The following is an 18,413-nucleotide window of genomic DNA, read 5'->3' as shown; positions in this document are numbered from 1 at the left end:
CTGAGTACGTTCATCATAAAAAATGTCAAATGACTAATTCTTTGTGATTTTCTTTTTAATTGGTCCCATATGTACATTGGTTGAGACTGTACTGTATCTCAGCTATTATTAAAGATATAGACATGCGGTCCCCTATCACTTTCTTGTAAAACTTTTAAAGTCACAAACAGAAATATTCCAACTACTTTTGTTCTTGAAATACAAGGCGAAAACAAAAATGTTGGCTTTTGGAGATGTTATTATTTCTCAGGTTCTGAATAAGATAAAAAAAATGAAAACTGCTTATAATAGATATTTTTACATAAGTCAGTGACGTATTCAAACAATTTTTGAGAGCACTGTTTTTAAGATTGGGCCCAAACTTGGTACTTTTTAAATGGAACACACTGTATATTTTAACGTAAATTTTTTCTGAATTCATCGATATATCGCAATCTAACCTTCAATAAATTTCAGCTTCAAAAATCAGAAAAATTAAATATTTATGTATTTATTTAATAATATGCCATGAATTCTTTCACATATGCATTTAATTATTACTTTCTTAAAACGCCATGTGATTTAAACCTATTTATTTAATTATATTTTAAACACAAACTCAAAATATCACTCTTTAACATGAACTTGAGAATCTTCCAATCAAAAATGTATCGGTACAAATTCAACATTAAAAATTATAATTATAACAATCAAATTAGAAAGTCAATTACAAAAACCAAAAAAAAAACATAAATCTAATAAAATTGTTCAAAATGTCGTCCATTTTGTGTTATACATAAACCACATAAAGTTTCAATTCGCCTTAATGGATTTAAAATCATAAGGGTTGCCATTGTAAGTTTCTGAATGCTACTACGGTTAAGGCTCGGAGTTCATCGATATTATTATGTCGATGTGCATAAATCTTATTGAGTACATATGACCATATAAAGAAGTCTATAATACTTAAATCCGATGACCTCGGGGGCCATCTGATTGGCTTGTGAGTGCCAATCCAGCGTCTACCAAAATAAGTAATTAAATATTCTCTAACTACCTCTAAATATATCTGATGTCGCCGTACCAAAGGTAGATCCTCCCGCAACGCTGGCATATTATTTTGTAATATATTTAGGTATCGTTGGGCAGTTAAGTTATCCTCAAAAATTGTATATACAATTTGAGTGCCCAATACAAAACATGAAAAACTAAAACCAAATCGGCCTTGTCGCTGTCGTTCAAATAATAAGTTGGTTTTCTTGATACCAATTTAGTTGGAGTTTCAGGAACCGTTGGTGATATTCATACTGAATACACTGTTTACACCACCACTACACCAATAATCACAGTTGGTGTTGATGTAGTGGTGGTCTATTCAGCTTTATACCCATTCCTTGTATTTTGTCTATTAAATATGCCGCTGCTGCTTGTATGGGATTCACTAGACCATATTACCTTTTTTTCAAAATCTGGTCCTTTATTACTTTTGATTAAAAATCAATTTGAAAATTCCGTCGTTTATATGGATCGTCAGGATGCAATGCTTGAACAATATTTACCTTATACGATTTAAATTTATGCTTTTTTAAAATTTTTTGCACTTATGATGTTGAAATACCCACCTCATCCTCTATTTTTTGGGAACTTTGGGGTCTTACTCCTACACACGCTAAAACATTAATTTCGCCAGCTTCATTTCTTTAAAAATGGAGGATTTTGAATAGCAACCATAAATTAAAAGATTGGATTTTAACCGGAATAGACGGAAAGACGTCAGCCCGAGTTGGCTGACGTCTTTCTGAAAACCTAATATCTTTTTTATTTTTTTTTATTTTTTTACAAAATAAAATAAGCACATAACATTATTGATTTGTATTGACTCTGTTAGTGACTTAGTTTGTGTGCAATTCATGGTCTACTATTGAATAAACTAACATAAATATAGATTTATCTGATTTTTAAACTGAAATTTATTGAACATTAGGTTGTTATACATCAATATATTTAGAAAAATGATTTTACATTAAAATATACAGGGTGCTCTATTTGAAAAATAGCAAGTGTTTGCCAATCTTAAAAATAATGCTCCAAAAACTTTTTAAATACGTCACTGTCTATTATGTAAAAATATCTATTATAAGCAGTTTTCATTTTTTTTCAGTACCTGAGAAATAATAACATCACCAAAAGTGAATATTTTTGTTTTCGCCTTGTATTTCAGGAACAAAAGTAGTTGGTATAATTCTGTTTGTAACTTTAAAAGTTTTACAAGTAAATGTCCCAAAATGAGACAGAGTGTACAGTAATAGTCACTGATAATTATTTCTCTCTTTTCCAAATAGTCAGATTTGTAGTAAAGAATCCAGGTCACATATTGAACCAAAAAAATATTTTATATAAACACTCCATTACTCAAATAAATTATTAATTCGTTGTTTATTTTGTTCCATTTTGAGGAAACGTGGTTTTCATGTCTTTTATATGATATCTTCGTGATGTCTACTACCTCTCAATTTATCTTTAGTAGTTTTCCATTACGAATTATATTTTATGTTTTATGGCGAAACCGCCTAGTTTGAACGCCCTGATCGAGGAGCTGGTACATTCATGTTTAATATTTTTGTAGGTTGAAAAATGAAACTTACTCAAAACAAGGAATTAATGTTTTCCATTGTTAAACAAATGTTCAGGTTGTTCATTCTAAACAACTCTAACAAACTGTCATGGTCTTACAATACTAACTGTTAACTCTGTTAACTAAGAGCAACATGGGGCGGCCTGTAATAATTTGATTTTAGAAAAGAAATAATAAGTCAAATAATGATTGTAATGGAAACAATTATGGAAATGTCAAATATTTAGCTTGTTTGCTAAAAATTTTTTGATAGTGTATGGTTTTCATTATTACAAAATTTCATATTTTCTGAAGAAATTCCAAACTCAATTAATATCACATTATATTACAAAAGCTTCTTGAAATAGATTTTCGTTGACACTTGATTGCTAAAATGTAAGCATTAATTTTTATAATTCCTTATACCCTAATAATGCAAAATCAACAAGTCGTTCAAAAATCGTATGGAGCAGAGGGCGAGGAAGGTGAATTATTCAGTGAAGGGCAAAAAAATTATTTTTATTATTTATATCTACAACATACGTCTACTAATCTGGCCAAATCTTATTCCAATATTTTCATTATAAATATATAATTTTGAATTTTCAAGTAAAATCAAAATCATGCTTTTATATGGAGTTTCTTTAACGAATAAACGGTCCTCCTGAATACTCATTTTAACGTTATGGTGCACCTTGTAACTTGAAAACCACTTGGTTTATCAAAAAATATATCCTCTATAAACGCTATGGAAACCCATTGCGTTTTTGAAAATCATTTTTTAATGGATAATTTTTTTTAACTAGAAAAATGCAAAATAATGTGAAAACCGCGGTCACCAGCAGAGCTTCTAGGAAGGCTTAGATTTGCGTGGGTGGCCAGGCATTTAACGACTCAGTGGTTCCGACGACCGCTTAGGATCATATTAGCTTCCAATTCACTTAAGTTGAGGCAAGGAATTTATGAGGGAATCTCAAATCATGATTATAATAATATTATTAAGATCGATGAATATTTAATAAGTATTAGTCTTTTAATAAGATGACCATATTTTTTTTATTTCAAATTCGGGACGTGTACTTTGAGCGGAGGAAGTAGTTAAATAACTTAAATATGATTGATTCAATTTTTTTAATAAAAATTGTTCATAACAAATACTATTTAAGGATATAATGGATATAAGTATTTTTAAAATAATCAAATTTTTTTAATCAGAATAACTGAGAACAAAAATATATATTTTTCTGCACTATGGATCTTTTTTAGTGGGTCCTTTTCCCTTTGAAGCTTTGTATAAAATTGTGTACACTTTTTTTCATAATTAACTTTAGTTTTTTTATTCAATAATAATCTTTTTGTATCTCACCATTGAATGTACATTTTCTTTTTTTATAAAAAATAATTCACTATTTCATTTATGAAAAAAAATTAATTGATTCACTTGCCTTACAACAAAAGCAAATAAAAATCACAAACTAAATATTAACTTAAACTTACAAACTTAAGCTGACAAAAACCTGACTAAGGCTAAGGAGATCTCTCTATACTGTCCAACTACTACGATTCTTCGTTTCCTCTTCCTCCTAACGCTCAGATACACGATGTGCTAACGCAGGCATTTCACTGAGCACTCACAATAATCATGTTTATGATAACCATCTTTCCCGTTCCACTTAGCCTAGAGCGTAATAATCGTAAACCCAAGTGGAATGGTTTACGAGGCGTTTTGAGCTTTGAGATGAATATTAACGAATAGCAAAACGGAAAATATAAAGCAAAAGCTTTTAGAAGTTATGTTATAATTTGTAAGTGAATAAGTGCTTAACTGATTTAAATTAAAGTAAAATCAAAATTTCTTCTGCGGCGATAGTAAAATATTTGGTAGTGAGTCACAACAATGCTTCAAAAGTACTTATAATATGCCATACCTCATCAAATGATGAGGTAGCTTTCCATGGTTGCAATCTATGTTGCTTGAGTTTTGAAAATTCCGCTAATTCTTTCAACGTCCACTTTGATCCACTTCTTGACAAGAGTCGTCGTGAACTTTACTAATGACATCATGAGGGACGCTCCTGCCGCGATCACAACGGAATCGAATGCACCCTTGGTGATTCTGACGGGCGCTTAGGATCGTTTTAGTGTAGCCTGGAATGCCAAATTGTTTTTTTAATCTGACTCAAGTGCTTGGATTTTCAAGTGAATATTATTTCTGTTTGACTGAGAGAGGTCCAAATTTAAACCCTTTCTCGTTCTCGTTTTAAGTACTTAATATAACGAGTGTATGATTTCGGGGTGAGAAATATCTATAATATTAGTTATAATTTATATCCTAATGTTAGATATCTACATATTTATTTCATAATGGATATTAAAAGCACTTCTGGTTCCAATAGCAAACTTGAATCTAAAAATAAAAGAAATGCTTTAAATTTTCAATTATGTCTAATATGCAAACATGAGTTGTCCGATGTTTCTTGCGCCAGTCGGAATTATATCAACACCGACGAAATCATCATAAGGTGATTGTAATACATGTCACATTTTTAATGGAATGGCATTGGTTCTTGGTCTGGGTAGACCAGTTAAAACTGAAACTTTTGGAGGCTAAGCAAACATCTCAAAATTCATTGTATTTAAAAAGTGTTTAACGCTAATTCAATAAAGAGTTGTACCAGACGGAAAAAAATCTTCAAGGAAACACTAGAGTAAGGCCATTGAGAATACAGATACATTATTACCTAAGCACTGGCATTTGTTTATTTATTCAATATTCAATAAAAAACAACTCACAAATTTTCTAAGAAAACAGTCGATCATTCAATAATTAAAAAATTAAGTTTGTTACCAGTGGTAGATTTTCTAACTTCTTACAGTATAGCGCTAATAGGGTACTTGCATTTTTTTAAATGTATTTATTTTTCTTTTTACTTTCTAAGTTCTTGATATCAAATAATGTCATAAAGTAAAATTTTTAATTCAAAGTGAAAAAATAATGTCTATCATTGGTTTTCAGTTGTGATGTCATATGATTAATAAAAACATTGCACTGTTGTCTGCGTTCTGATCACGAGGTTATCGTTGCCGGCAACGTAGCGTGTGAGGTTATAATATAGTTTTTATTTAAATGTTAAGTATAAATAAAACATTTTTTTATACATAACTATAAAGTTAATAAACCTTTTATATGTTAGTTTCTTACATTATTACATAATCAAGTTAAAAATTAAAAGCCTAATAAACTCAATTACTCTAAAAATATTAAATTAAGTTGAATTTGAATCTTATTTCCATTAAAATGAAAATAAAATATTTCCAATGATTTTTGGTCGATCTGTTTATTTTGCATTCTTAAGGTATAAAGAATGAAAGAAATGAGTACTTAACATTTTAGCAATAAAGTAGAAACAGGATGGCAGGATACTACTGGATTTAAACTCTACTAAAAGACGAAAAAAGGAAAAAATACTTGTGTATAAATGAGATTGATATTTTTATATCACACAAAATTAATTTAAGTTTATTATGATGTATAAAAAATGTGTCTTCATCCAAGTCTTTTACATCACCTTCTTCTAATAGCTTACCCTGCAAAAATTTTCTCTCTCATAGGTGATTAATGAGTCAATAAAGGAAGGAACAACATGGCTCCCATGATAAGATGAAATTTTCACGCCTCACATTTGCAACCAGACTTTTATAAACTTTCGATTTTTGGGGGATAACCTAAACAGTAAATGTCTTTATTTATATATTATCTGCTAAATAAATATGAAAACTTACCGAAAAAATTTAAGTGGTTCCTCTTTTTGGTATTTATTTGAACAACCAAATATTGCATTATAATGATCATTTGTTAATTAATTAATGCAACTTGCAAATGTGGAAATTTGTCTAAACATTTTTGGCAGTTTCTTCATCTGATGATTTTAATATATATGTGACTATTGGAGGAAATGAGCTCAAATATCACATCTGTCGTTTGTAAAATGCTACTTCAAGGGAAAATTTAAAAATATGATTTGAGCTGACCACTATCTGGTAGACCGAGGACTTATTGTTCGATTGTATATAATGACTATATAATTATTCTAAGTTAGTTACTCATACCATACTTTTGGTATTTTACTGAGAAATAGAAAGCGCCAGAGTAAAAAATCTAAGTTCATACTGAAAAGTTTTAGAGAACGGATTTTTTTTTGGAATATGCTCAGGGGTGTCTCCTGAATGTAATCCAAGTGGGCGTCATGAGGGGCGCCCACGTCAGCCGCCATCTTGAAAAACACGTTTTATCGAATATTGCGCGTACCGCGCATTGTGCTACGAAAATTATGGAGAATTTTTACCACCTTTTTTATTTGGAAGTTTTTTTATAACGTATAGGTTTTTATTTATAGCGCTCCAAACTTTTGGGTTTTGGTAAATATATAGTTAACGGTTCATGATAAATTAAAAATGCTGGTATCTGAATTGGTAGAGTATGAAATTTCCTATAAATTTTATTAGAAACTTTTTCCCGTAACATTTATATTTTAGGAGCTGTAACGCTGTAAATATCGAGTGAACACAAAATGCCCACGATATTATAAGTTATAGTACACTAGAACCCCGGAAAGAATTGACAAAACGTGACATGTAACTAAGTATTTCTGACAATATACGATACCTTGAGTCATCGACCGTGTTTACTTGCACCAGTTTTTATTGTAGTGTTCGAGGATTGACTAAGACTACCTATCTTTGTACATATTTTTTCTCTATGAAAACCGTACCAAGCTAGAACAATTCTACACAGCATCATCGTCTAGCCAAACATCCAAAGCTTCTAAGTTCTACAAAGTCGATGAAGCTCTCTATTTATGGTTTGTCCAAGATAAAGAAAAAGACACACCCGTAAGTGGATCTCTTGTACAAGAAAAAGCTGTGCAATTGAACAATTTAATGAATGGAGATCAATTGTTTACTGCAAGCAATAGGTGGTTAAACTGTTGGAAAGTTCGTCATTGCGTCCGCCAATTGACAATAACTGGAGAGAAGGATATTCTCCTCAGTATGTTTACAATGCTAACGAAACCAGCTTAAATTTCAAGGCGTTGACAAAAAAAGTTGAGCTTCACAGCAGGAAACCTGGGCCCCGTGCTTAAAATAAGCAAGGAACGAGTAACATTGATGGCATGTGGTAATGCCGCTGGAAACCGTAAATTACCATTGATGATAGGTAAATCATAGAATTTGAGGGCATGTAAACATGAAGTCCCTACCGGTCTACTACACGAAACAAACACGAGCGTGGATGGACATGGACTATTTAAACTCTGGTTCCACAACGAGGTAGTCAAGACTGTTGAACGTTTCAATAAAGAAAACGACTTGCCATATAAGGCAATTTTGTTCATTGACAAAGTACCTACTCACGCAGATATCACACAATTACAAAGTGGCGAAATCAATACTGTATTCCTCTCACCCAATGCTTCAGCTCTGATATAGCCAATGGCCTCCAGGCAATGAACTTAGCCAATCTTAAAACATTTCTCCGTACACTTATAGAAGGAGATTCTATACTTGGAGTACAGTTACTTATAACGCTATCAGAAAGTCTTGTCGGAAGCTGTGGACTTCCCTTTACAGTAGAACTCCAATTATCCGAACTCCGACTATCCGAATCGCCGATTATCCGAATCACTTTCAGAAAAAAATTTGTCCAAAAAAAGTCTAAGTGCGCTATTATTCTTCCTCCCGCGAAGTCAGTGTTTTCGCGTTCGCTCACTATTGTCCTTCCCTCCGCGAAGTCAGTGTAGGCACAACATGTGGTATGAGAGGAAATAAGAAAAATTCCTGGTTGTACAGAAGTAAGTGCTGAAGATGTAGGAGAGTGGATGGCTTGTGACACGTCTGACCCTGGTTTTCAAATTCTCAATGACGATGAAATTGTTGAAAGTGTGAGAGAAGATGTTGAAGTGGAAGTGGAAGAAGAACTTTCTGCTGATGTTGAAGTAGACGCTGGACCATCAGCTAGTGAAGCATTTGCCGGCCTCGAGACTGCTTTGAAGTGGATGGAGAGTCAGCCCGAGTGTGACCACTTGCAACTGCTCACCGTCAAGCGAATGCGTGACCTGGCTGCCCTAAAACGGATGAAGAACGCAAAACAGCTTACATTGACGGAGATGTTTGAAAAACAATGATTTTTATTTCTAAACTTGTACATAAGTACATTTTATTTATATTTAAAACATGTGAAAATATCATGTTTCTTTCATTTAATTCAATAAAAAAATAGTGCAATATCAAAACGTAGCTTTTTTTCTCTCCAATGCCAATTTTTTAAAAAAAAACTCCGATTATCCGAATATTTGATTATCCGAATGGGTCCCGGTCCCCATTAATTCGGATAATTGGAGTTCTACTGTACTTTGTTGACTCACCAGATGACAGTTATAACCAAGGACCTCTGCTTCAAATGGTGAGAGGAATTCCCGGTTGTGGGACACCAAACGACTCAGTCATCGATGAGTGGAGGGCACAAGATCCCGACACCTACGAGAAGCTTGCCGACGAGAGCATAGCTGCTGCAGTGAACCGCCGAGAAGCGTAAATATGAAAATAATTGATTACCGATAGGCAGTTCGGATTATCCGAAAAATCGGATTAACGGGGTACGGATTAGCGGGATTCTAGTGTATATATTTTGGGTCCCTTGGAATTTTCTTCTCTTAACATTCCAACTGCACGATGGTTCGATTCGAATTATTGGAAATTTCATGCTCTACAAATCCAGATACCAGCATTTTTAATTTATCATGAACCGGAAACTATATATTTAGCAAAAACCGTATTGTAAAAAGTTTGGAGCGCTATAAATAAAAACCTATACGTTATGAAAAAAAAATAAATAAAAAAGATAAAAGTTATTGTCTATAAAAATGACTATTTTTGTCGTACGATGCGCTGTTCGCGAGATATTCCAAAAAACGTGTTTTTCAAGATGGCGGCCTCCATGACGCCCACTTGAATTTACAATCAGGGAACACCCTTGAACATATTCCAAAAAACAATCCTTTTTTTAGAATGTTGCAAAAAAATACCTGGCGCTTGACTTAAAACAATTGAATTGTTTGTTCAAATTCTTGAAATCTAAAATCTTAAATAAGTATATACTTTTTGATGGCATAAATGAATTAGTGGAATTAATTCTACAAGAGAAAATAGGCATGAAGCTTTTTTTCTACTTTTTAAACGTATTCTTAACATTTATCCCTCTCAAGAATTTATTGAAAATACATGTGAATGACATCAATCTAATTCTAAGTTCTTTTCATAAATTTATTCACGATAGACAACTATGAATTGAGTTGACATGTATATCGAAAACTACCAGTAATATTTTTCTGATAATTTGTCTGAAGGACCGAGGCTAACTGATTTTTTTTATCTAGAAGCAGTACTCTGTTGTTTATTGTATTTTCAGAATTGGCAGTGCATTTTAATATAAATCAATTCGAAACGTGTATAAAGAATTCCAGTTTTTTCAATTTTTTTTTAAAATTTCGATGGGTGCAGCTGTTCATAAACAAATGAATTTTCGGGAAACAAAGAGAGTCAAGTCAAACATTACCAAGTCTTGCCTGTATAACGCCTGTATGAAGCTTTCTAAATTATTGGAAATCAAAATATATATAGGGGATTCAAAAATTAGCGTCGAATTAAAATATATTGAGAATTATATATAAATTCAAATGGCATTAAATGTCTGTGTTGTTGTGGTGCATTTTTATGACAAAAATTTAATTGGTAAGCTTACTGATGATAGGCGGTTGTTTAAAAAAACTATTTTCTGTTTATTTTTGTTCAAATTTATCTCAAAACTGTAGAAAATTGTTTTGAATCGATTAGATTTCAACTGGAATCAGTTGTAGCATAAACATGAAGAAGTTCCAGACCATAAGATTGCACCTGTGTAAAAGATTTTTTGGGGATCGTTGGATGGCGAACAATGGTTCCCATTCATGGCCTTTCTATTCGTCGATATCACTACAATAGACTTTTTCTTTAAGAGTCGTATACAAAATATTATCTATCCAGCGTTAACAACAGAAAAAGATTGCTTTTCAAGGAAGGGTCGGTTTCATTTAGTTTGAGATGCATATCGCAAATGTAGATTCTTTGTTTTAAATGAATTTCTTTCAATCCGTGAGGTACCTAAAAATCAAGCTTCTTAACTAAGCCCAAGTGTTTTTCAATTGTTACGGGCGATACATGTAGCCTCTTCGCAACCTCTCGAACAGTTATATGTCGATCTTCTTCAATTAAAACTTTGATTTGGTCATCATCAACTCCAGTAGGCCGACCAGAACGTTGCTCATCTTTGAGGTAAAAATCTCCAGAACGGAATGTTTTATACCAATTCTGACAAGTGCGCTGTGTTGAGCAATCAGCACCATAAACTTCACATATAAGTACAATATGCCGAAAATGTTCGTTTCTGCACTCCATTTAAAATTAACCCACAACTAAAATGACGCTCTACTTGCTTTTAAAGTTACATCAATGTAACAGTATCGCGTGACAAACGGCAAAGTACAGCACTAACAAGTTGTTCAAGAAATAAAACAAGGCTCTTTATCAGTAAAAAGTGAAAGTACTTAGTTGCCAACCTTATAATTAAATATTATTTGTTCCCACTTAAGCGTTCGTTTTTTTATTAATATATGAAAAAGATATCATCAAATATTTTTGTTTTTCCATGTATCTACAAAAACCTCTAAATTTGAATACATAGTTATAAGCATAAACTTCTCTCATTTCAGAATACACTGATATTTAACAAAAATAAGGTTGCTATTTGAAAAATTACACAAATTTGATATACCGAAATTTTTCGTGCCCTACACAAATGTTCAGATAAATATTTACAATAGTTTTCAATATACATACATCCAAATTAACGTGGTATACCATGTACATGTTGACAAAAATGAATGAAGAATAATTACATGCTATTAATTCCGTCGCTATTATATTAAAATTCATTAGAGGATTTAGATAGAATGATTTTGCTGTACTTCCTCAATACATATGAAATGTAATCTCTCTAGTTTACTCATGAAATATACCAATGAAACCAAATGGTTCCGATTACAAATCAAAGGTCATATTTTGCTAAGAATTATTACACAGTATTATAATGTACCTGTTGAACTACATCGAAAATACGATTAAATAACACTGGTCAACAAAATTAATTTTTTTGTTACATCAAAATGTTTCTTTGTGACATCAAAACATATATTTTCATAAAAAACTTCCTTAATGTACAATAAATACCTATATTTTTTGTGAATATTTGGATTATGGTAGGTTCCTTTTAAGTCTTCAACAGTATCCTGCTAGCATTCCTGGACTTTTCTATTAAGGAAATGTGCTGATGCCTTGTTCATCACTCACAGCATCCAAATTCTTGGGGAATAAATCCAGATGAGAGTGCAGGATATGAATTTTTAACAGGAGAGTAGCTACCGCCATATCAGCTGTATCAATGATACGTGACTCCCGGGCTACAGAGGCCTCTAAGGTATTACAACCGGAGAAACTCCTATCTTCTTCAAACGAAGAGATAAAAAATGCTTCCGAAAAACTGTCGGCTAAATACAGTAAAGATATCTCTTAGTTAATCTTTATGAATAATTAATTGCTGAAAATCTGAAATTCAAAAAATTCATTCCATTAAGGAACTCATGGAATTATTGCTAATAAAATTTATTAGCCATGCATCAAGTTTTCCAGAGGTAATAACAGCATGCTTTCTATTCTTGACACTTCCCGTTACGACCGCAACAGATGAAAGTTTTTTAAAATAAAACTGATTAAAAATTATCTAAGGACTTCGATGAGGTAGGAACAGCTATCAGACTTGTCACTATTGTCTATAGAGGCAGAAATGTTAGAAAAACTGAAATCATCTTCAGCTATAGACGATTTAATAAATCAATTTGTCGAAATAAAGGCAAAAAAAGTGTACATTTAATTTGAATTGTTTGGCTAATTCAATTTCTAGGAGGAAGCGATAACTTATAATCAATAAATATTTATTTTAATTCAATGCAAGCATTTTTGTTTCTTTTGTGAGAAAATTTTCCCTTCATTTGGGCTCCTCAACTAATTTTGGTACAGGGCCCCTCCAAAGCACGCTACGTCACTGATTTTTAAAGACATATTACATCCCAAAGCTTTATATGAAATTATAAGCTCATTCATTGAGTCGTAATTTTCCGCTTTATGGTTTCCTAGGAAATTTAGGAAAACGTTCAAAAAACATTTCCAGGTGACATTTTCCAGATAATTCATCTTTCCTTCAAAGCTTGTATTCTTGATTTGTGGACGACTAAATATTCCCTTAATTTTTCTTGAGGTGTAAGAATCCACTGCCATCTTTAGGTATAGCTTTTACAAAATTTTTCATCAGGCCGAGCTTTATATGCAACGATATAAAAGTATGTAGTTAGGGTTCACTAAAGGATCTTTTTTAAGATTTTTTTGCCCTGCAGTAAATTTGCGCTTGGTTCATACTTTCTTTGTGTAGGGAATTTTTTTTTGAGGAGTTAATGAAGAATCTCCAGTGACTTATCATATTCAAAAGTCAATTAATTCATCACTACAGTGTTATTACAATACGAGTAGACTAAATCATCTGCTTTAGAAAAGTAAGGTTTCATTTCATCGTCACGATGTCGGAAATAAGAAATTTTCGTTCCAGGAGAAAGTAAATTCCAGTCGTTTAATATAGATCTCAAAAGCTCAGCTTGTTTTTTAGACAAATTAAAATAACGTACTAAATCGTTTAAATTACTTTGCAATAAATGCGGTTCTTTCAAAATTGGCGGTTCATAACTTGGGTCACTCTCTTGATATACCTTTTCGGGTTGACTAAGAACAAATGCCGGACTAGAAACAGAATCCTGACTTTCTGCTTGATTTGGAGGCTTTGGCATATGAAATTTAACACTAAGTAGGATCGGTCTGTTGGCCCATGACAAGTTTGGGTATTGGATAGTGTGTTTGGACTTGGTTGTGACGACTTTTGTTTGAATCAAACAAAACTAACAATCACTTACATGATTTTTTGCTTCCGTCCAAATCATTGGTATAACAAAAGACAAGATTCTTGCTTAGCTCAACTTATAGTAATATTACACACCATGCTTATGTGGAACCCAGGATTTATCTGGGTGGTGCACAGGAAACGAAAGTAGTCTAAATAGCACCTTTTAACGTAACGTAAATTTTCTTCGCTGAAATGTAAAAGTTAGTTCTCCGCACACATAACAAACACTGTCCGGGTTATTAGAACACTTTCTCGGCATATTCATAATGTAATAAACGTAACTTAGTTTAATGCAATTGTTATACATTCGCCTAAATTGAGTTATTCAAACACAAACACGTAAATGAGGTCTGAAAGGAATATATAGCTGTCACAAAAATACTGTGTCACTGAAACAAAATTATAATTTTTTTTTAAATGAGGTTTCATCAAAACAAATAAAAAATCATCACAAAGTTCCTGTGACAAAAACAGTGTTTACCAGTGTAATTTTTATAACTATTTTACATATTTAATATTTATTAAATACGAGGGCAGTTTTTTTTCAACCTCCGATAGGATATAAATAAAAGTTCATAAAAACATACGGTTACTTTTCGACATAATCACCGAAGAGATTGAGACATTTGTCATATCTGTGGACAAGCTTTTCAATACACTCTGCTGCCGCCAATTCAGCCTAACCGTTCAGTAATAGTAGAGTACAAAACAGACCTTGAAACTTCTGGAAATTCCGTAGAAAAAGCAGTAATGGTGAATCTGCGGTTTTCTTTAACCATGCTGTCAACTCGTTGAACTAAATCATCTAAAACGACAGATTTGCTTCCTTGGTCCTCTTCATCATGCACATCATTACGGCCATCTTTAAACCTCCACGCACAACACCATCACTCACTCAAACACACGACACATTCTCCGATGGATTTATGCAGCATTATCGCCTACATCCTGCAGAAAACGAATCACACTTCGCAATTCACACTTGGCAGGAGCATCAGTAATGGCTGACATATTTACGTGGCTGTAGCACAACGCCGACTGACGTCTGAATGTTAACAATGGCGGAGTATGTAGTGCGAGAGCTTCGCAGTCGTCTACAGCGCATGCCTGTTTTCTTCTGCCCACGTAGCGTCTTCACGGATCGATCGGAGGTTGAAAATAAAACGGCCCTCGTTATACACATTGAAGTAAATTCTTTTCCAAATAACATTCCTCTTTGTCGTCAAACATTGATGAGTTAAATTAGAAGTCTTCTAGGATCGATTAACGGCCGGTTTCATAATCTCACAAGCACTTTAACTAAAGGTTCCTTTAGATTAAAGGACCCTTTAACTTAGTTGTTAAAGTGAAGTGGTCCCATAATCGATTTGTAATGGTCTCTCAAGTAAAGGCTCCTTTAAGACGTTAAAAGTAAGTTGACAATACTTTGTCCTTTTCCAACTTGTGTCCTTTGAAAATGAAGCGTAAAAAGGAATTTTATTTTTGAATCAATGGTGGCTCGTAGGAAAAAAAAGTATTGATACGTTTTTTGTAGATGATTTTATGATCTACAAAACTCATTTTTTTTGACCTTTGACCTTATATAAAATTTTTTCCATACATGAGAATGATAGGAACTTTCAAATTTTATTTTAAATTATATTTTAAACAATTGTACTGTTTATCAGCTTGGTGGGAATTTATGTAGCTTCACTCTTATTTTTTGGTCTAATTTGACGGGACTAATAAATGCATTCCTTTCTATTACTCTCCATTCTATCCACTCTATACTCCATTCAAGAAGATGCACAAACAAAAAAGTTTAAAAAGTGGAAGAAAAGCTCTATATTAAATATAAATTCGAAAAAATTAATATTATTTACCTACGTTCAATAGATAGGTCAACGCCACGGTGGCTTCTTGGGAATATTCCAAAGAGCATTAGCAAGAGCCTCCCCGCATATCTGGTTTGAAAGATCTGAAACTAGGGATAGAAGTGCTGTTGCCAATAGGTATGTTATAATTTTTGCATTGGTTACAATATTTCAGAACAATATATTCTATAACAATTTTTCAAAACACAACTTTCAACAAAAATAAGACTACAAATTCATTTATAGAATTTATAATAGGTCTAATTCTGCGTATGTTCCGATAGTATAGTTGCTTAGATATTTCTCAACTCCCAGTTAAGTGGTAATGAGAGGATTCAATCCAATTCCCTGCAGTATGCTTACATTGAATAAATTATTCCCCAATAATATCCATCCTGTCGCTAATCTGTCTTATATCACCTTTAAGAAACAACGTTGTGGCTTTTTTTTATTTTTGAGTACAGTTCTCGAAGCAATGAAACGTGGTGCTTGAATAACTAATGCCATAATCAAGTTCATAATACTACCAATATTGGTCCGAAATCCGCCCATTGACATTAACTTTAAGAAAAAACGAGTGCCCTCCTGTTTACATGAACAATGTACAGATACCACAAGCTACTAACACGAAATACTTAGGAATGCACCTAGACACAAGGCTTACATGGAAAGACCATATCATTAAAAAACGCAAGCAAATCGACCTGAAAGTAATTAACACTCAAAAAAAGGTCCATTATACTTCTCATAATAGCTGATGCAACATGGTATGGATCGAACCTAACCTTACATAAAAAAGTGTGATTTTTGTCAAATGAAGGAAGCACGAAACATCATGAACTGACTAACTATGGGAAAACGTTACTCCATCTACTTATAAAATAACAAGATGGTAAAAGACTAAAAAGAAATTGGCCAGGAGACCTACAAAACGGATAAAGAGGACTTGTCACACCTTAGTAGAGCACATTTAAATAATATCCAAACGTGGCTGAGCAAACAAAATTCATCCAAGTGACTTTCACTCTAAGAAAAGACCAGTGCCCTCCTATTTCCATGAACAATGTACAAATACCACAAGCGACTATCACGATAAATATTCAAGGGGCATTTTGCTCGGTGCGACAGTTAGATGATCATTGAGCACTAATTTTTTGTATTTTTCACGGAGCTCTTTTTCTTTAAACGACTGTCGCTAGAATCGTTAGAATCGGTGATTGTATGTCTTGAATAGTAGTTAATGGTCAACGATATTTCGTTGTAAGAAGATCACGGTTACTTCAATCTTTCCAATAGCTTATATTTTTATTACGAAACTTCTGCTGATAATCCGTCTCAATTATTCTCATAGTATGATGGCGATTCTTCACGTCAAAGCTCTACACTAACGAAGTTCACATCTTTCTCTCGACCTCATCTTTCGTCTCAAACTCCCAAAAACTTTTGTCAACAATCGGGAAATTCTGGATATGTGACAATGGATGAAATATTGATCTATCACTTCACTACGGAATCATCATCTGTTTGGACTGCTACCGGGGAACGATGTCCAAAGCGTCCAAAGGCACAACAGTCAGCTGGGAAAGTTATGGGTTTAGTATTTTGGGATGCGCATGAAATATTGTTCATCGACTACTTCCAAAAGGGAGAGACAATCAATAGCAAATACTACATAGAGTTGTTTGAATGTAAAAATCAAGGAAAAACTTACACTTTGAATCGATTCCTCATCTAACGTATAGTCTAGATCTGGCCCCCAGTGACTACTGGCTATTTGCTGATCACAAAAAAAATGCTCGCCGGTAAGAAATTCAGCTCAAATGAAGAAGTAATTGCTAAAACTGAAGCTTATTTCGAGGTATAGACCAACAAGCATGGCATCGAGAAGTTAGAGAAGCTTCGGAATTATTGTATTGCTCTTGAAGGAGGTTACGTTGATGAATGAAATCGATTTTTGACAAAAAAATGTGTTTCTCTTAGTTAGTCTCACAACTTATTGAATGATCTGTTTACTGTGAAGATATTTTGAGTTTATCTAATTTATTTGTCGAATATCAGCAACAACACAAAACTTTTTGTGTTATTGCCTAATAACCGAATTGAATGTTCTAAAAGACATCCATACATTGATAGAATCTACCTATTTGCTGATTATTATCACTTGAATTTGGTACATTGTTTTTCCTTTTTAATGTACGATTAAATTAAATGCAAATGATAATGAATTCAATTCAGTTTTATAAGTACCAAGATCAAATTTTCTAACCGATTCAAAAAATTTCCTTGCCTCTATTTGTTCTCATTACTGCTTCTAATCTTCAAAATATATTTAAAATACTGTTTGTCATTGTATCTTCCCGCGTTTCATTCCATCTTGCTGCCGGCTTCACCAAAGGCTTATTTAGGCTTCTCATTACAAGCAGTAAGGCTCTAGCCCTAAAAACCGCGTCGTTCCACAAGTGTTCAATTAGGTTAAGATTAGTGTTTTTTTGAACGAACTAGACTTGTAATTTTCACTGTTTAGAAGTAAATTTGTACTACTCTAATCACGTGCGGGCATAAAAAAATAAAAATTTATTTCCTGCAAATATTGTACATGGTTCCACATGCGATTCTGTTATGTAACGAGTAGCTGTAAAACGACCTTCCTGAATCATAATTAATTTTGTGGGGACCTCCAAATTGATATCGCCCCAGATAATAATACTTCCTCCATAGTTTATAATTCAAAACTGGATAAAATATTGCTCCATTGATGTTCCCCCTAGTTCGGGCCTCCTTATGCGAATTGAACACATTGTCTCTGAGAATCTGAAATTAATAAATAACATTATACAGTTCCATAGGGTGCTAGAACTGTTCCAAC

The 18,413-nt window shown here is 32.9% G+C and overlaps 1 protein-coding gene across 2 annotated transcripts in view; it reads left to right on the top strand.

Annotated features, from left to right (window-relative positions):
* Positions 1–18,413, top strand: part of LOC130902550 (glycerol-3-phosphate acyltransferase 4) — an 88,326-nt gene that overhangs the window by 53,362 nt on the left and 16,551 nt on the right. For both annotated transcript variants that reach the window (XM_057814771.1, XM_057814770.1), the window contains exon 5: positions 15,570–15,685. In XM_057814771.1, coding sequence (XP_057670754.1) covers positions 15,570–15,685 — 116 coding nt within the window. The remainder of the gene's footprint in view (positions 1–15,569; positions 15,686–18,413) is intronic.

Source organism: Diorhabda carinulata, chromosome X, assembly GCF_026250575.1.
Source record: "Diorhabda carinulata isolate Delta chromosome X, icDioCari1.1, whole genome shotgun sequence".
In the NCBI taxonomy this organism is placed as follows: domain Eukaryota; kingdom Metazoa; phylum Arthropoda; class Insecta; order Coleoptera; family Chrysomelidae; genus Diorhabda; species Diorhabda carinulata.
The sequence above is the reverse complement of the archived record's forward strand: the minus strand, read 5'-3'. Positions and strand labels throughout refer to the sequence as shown.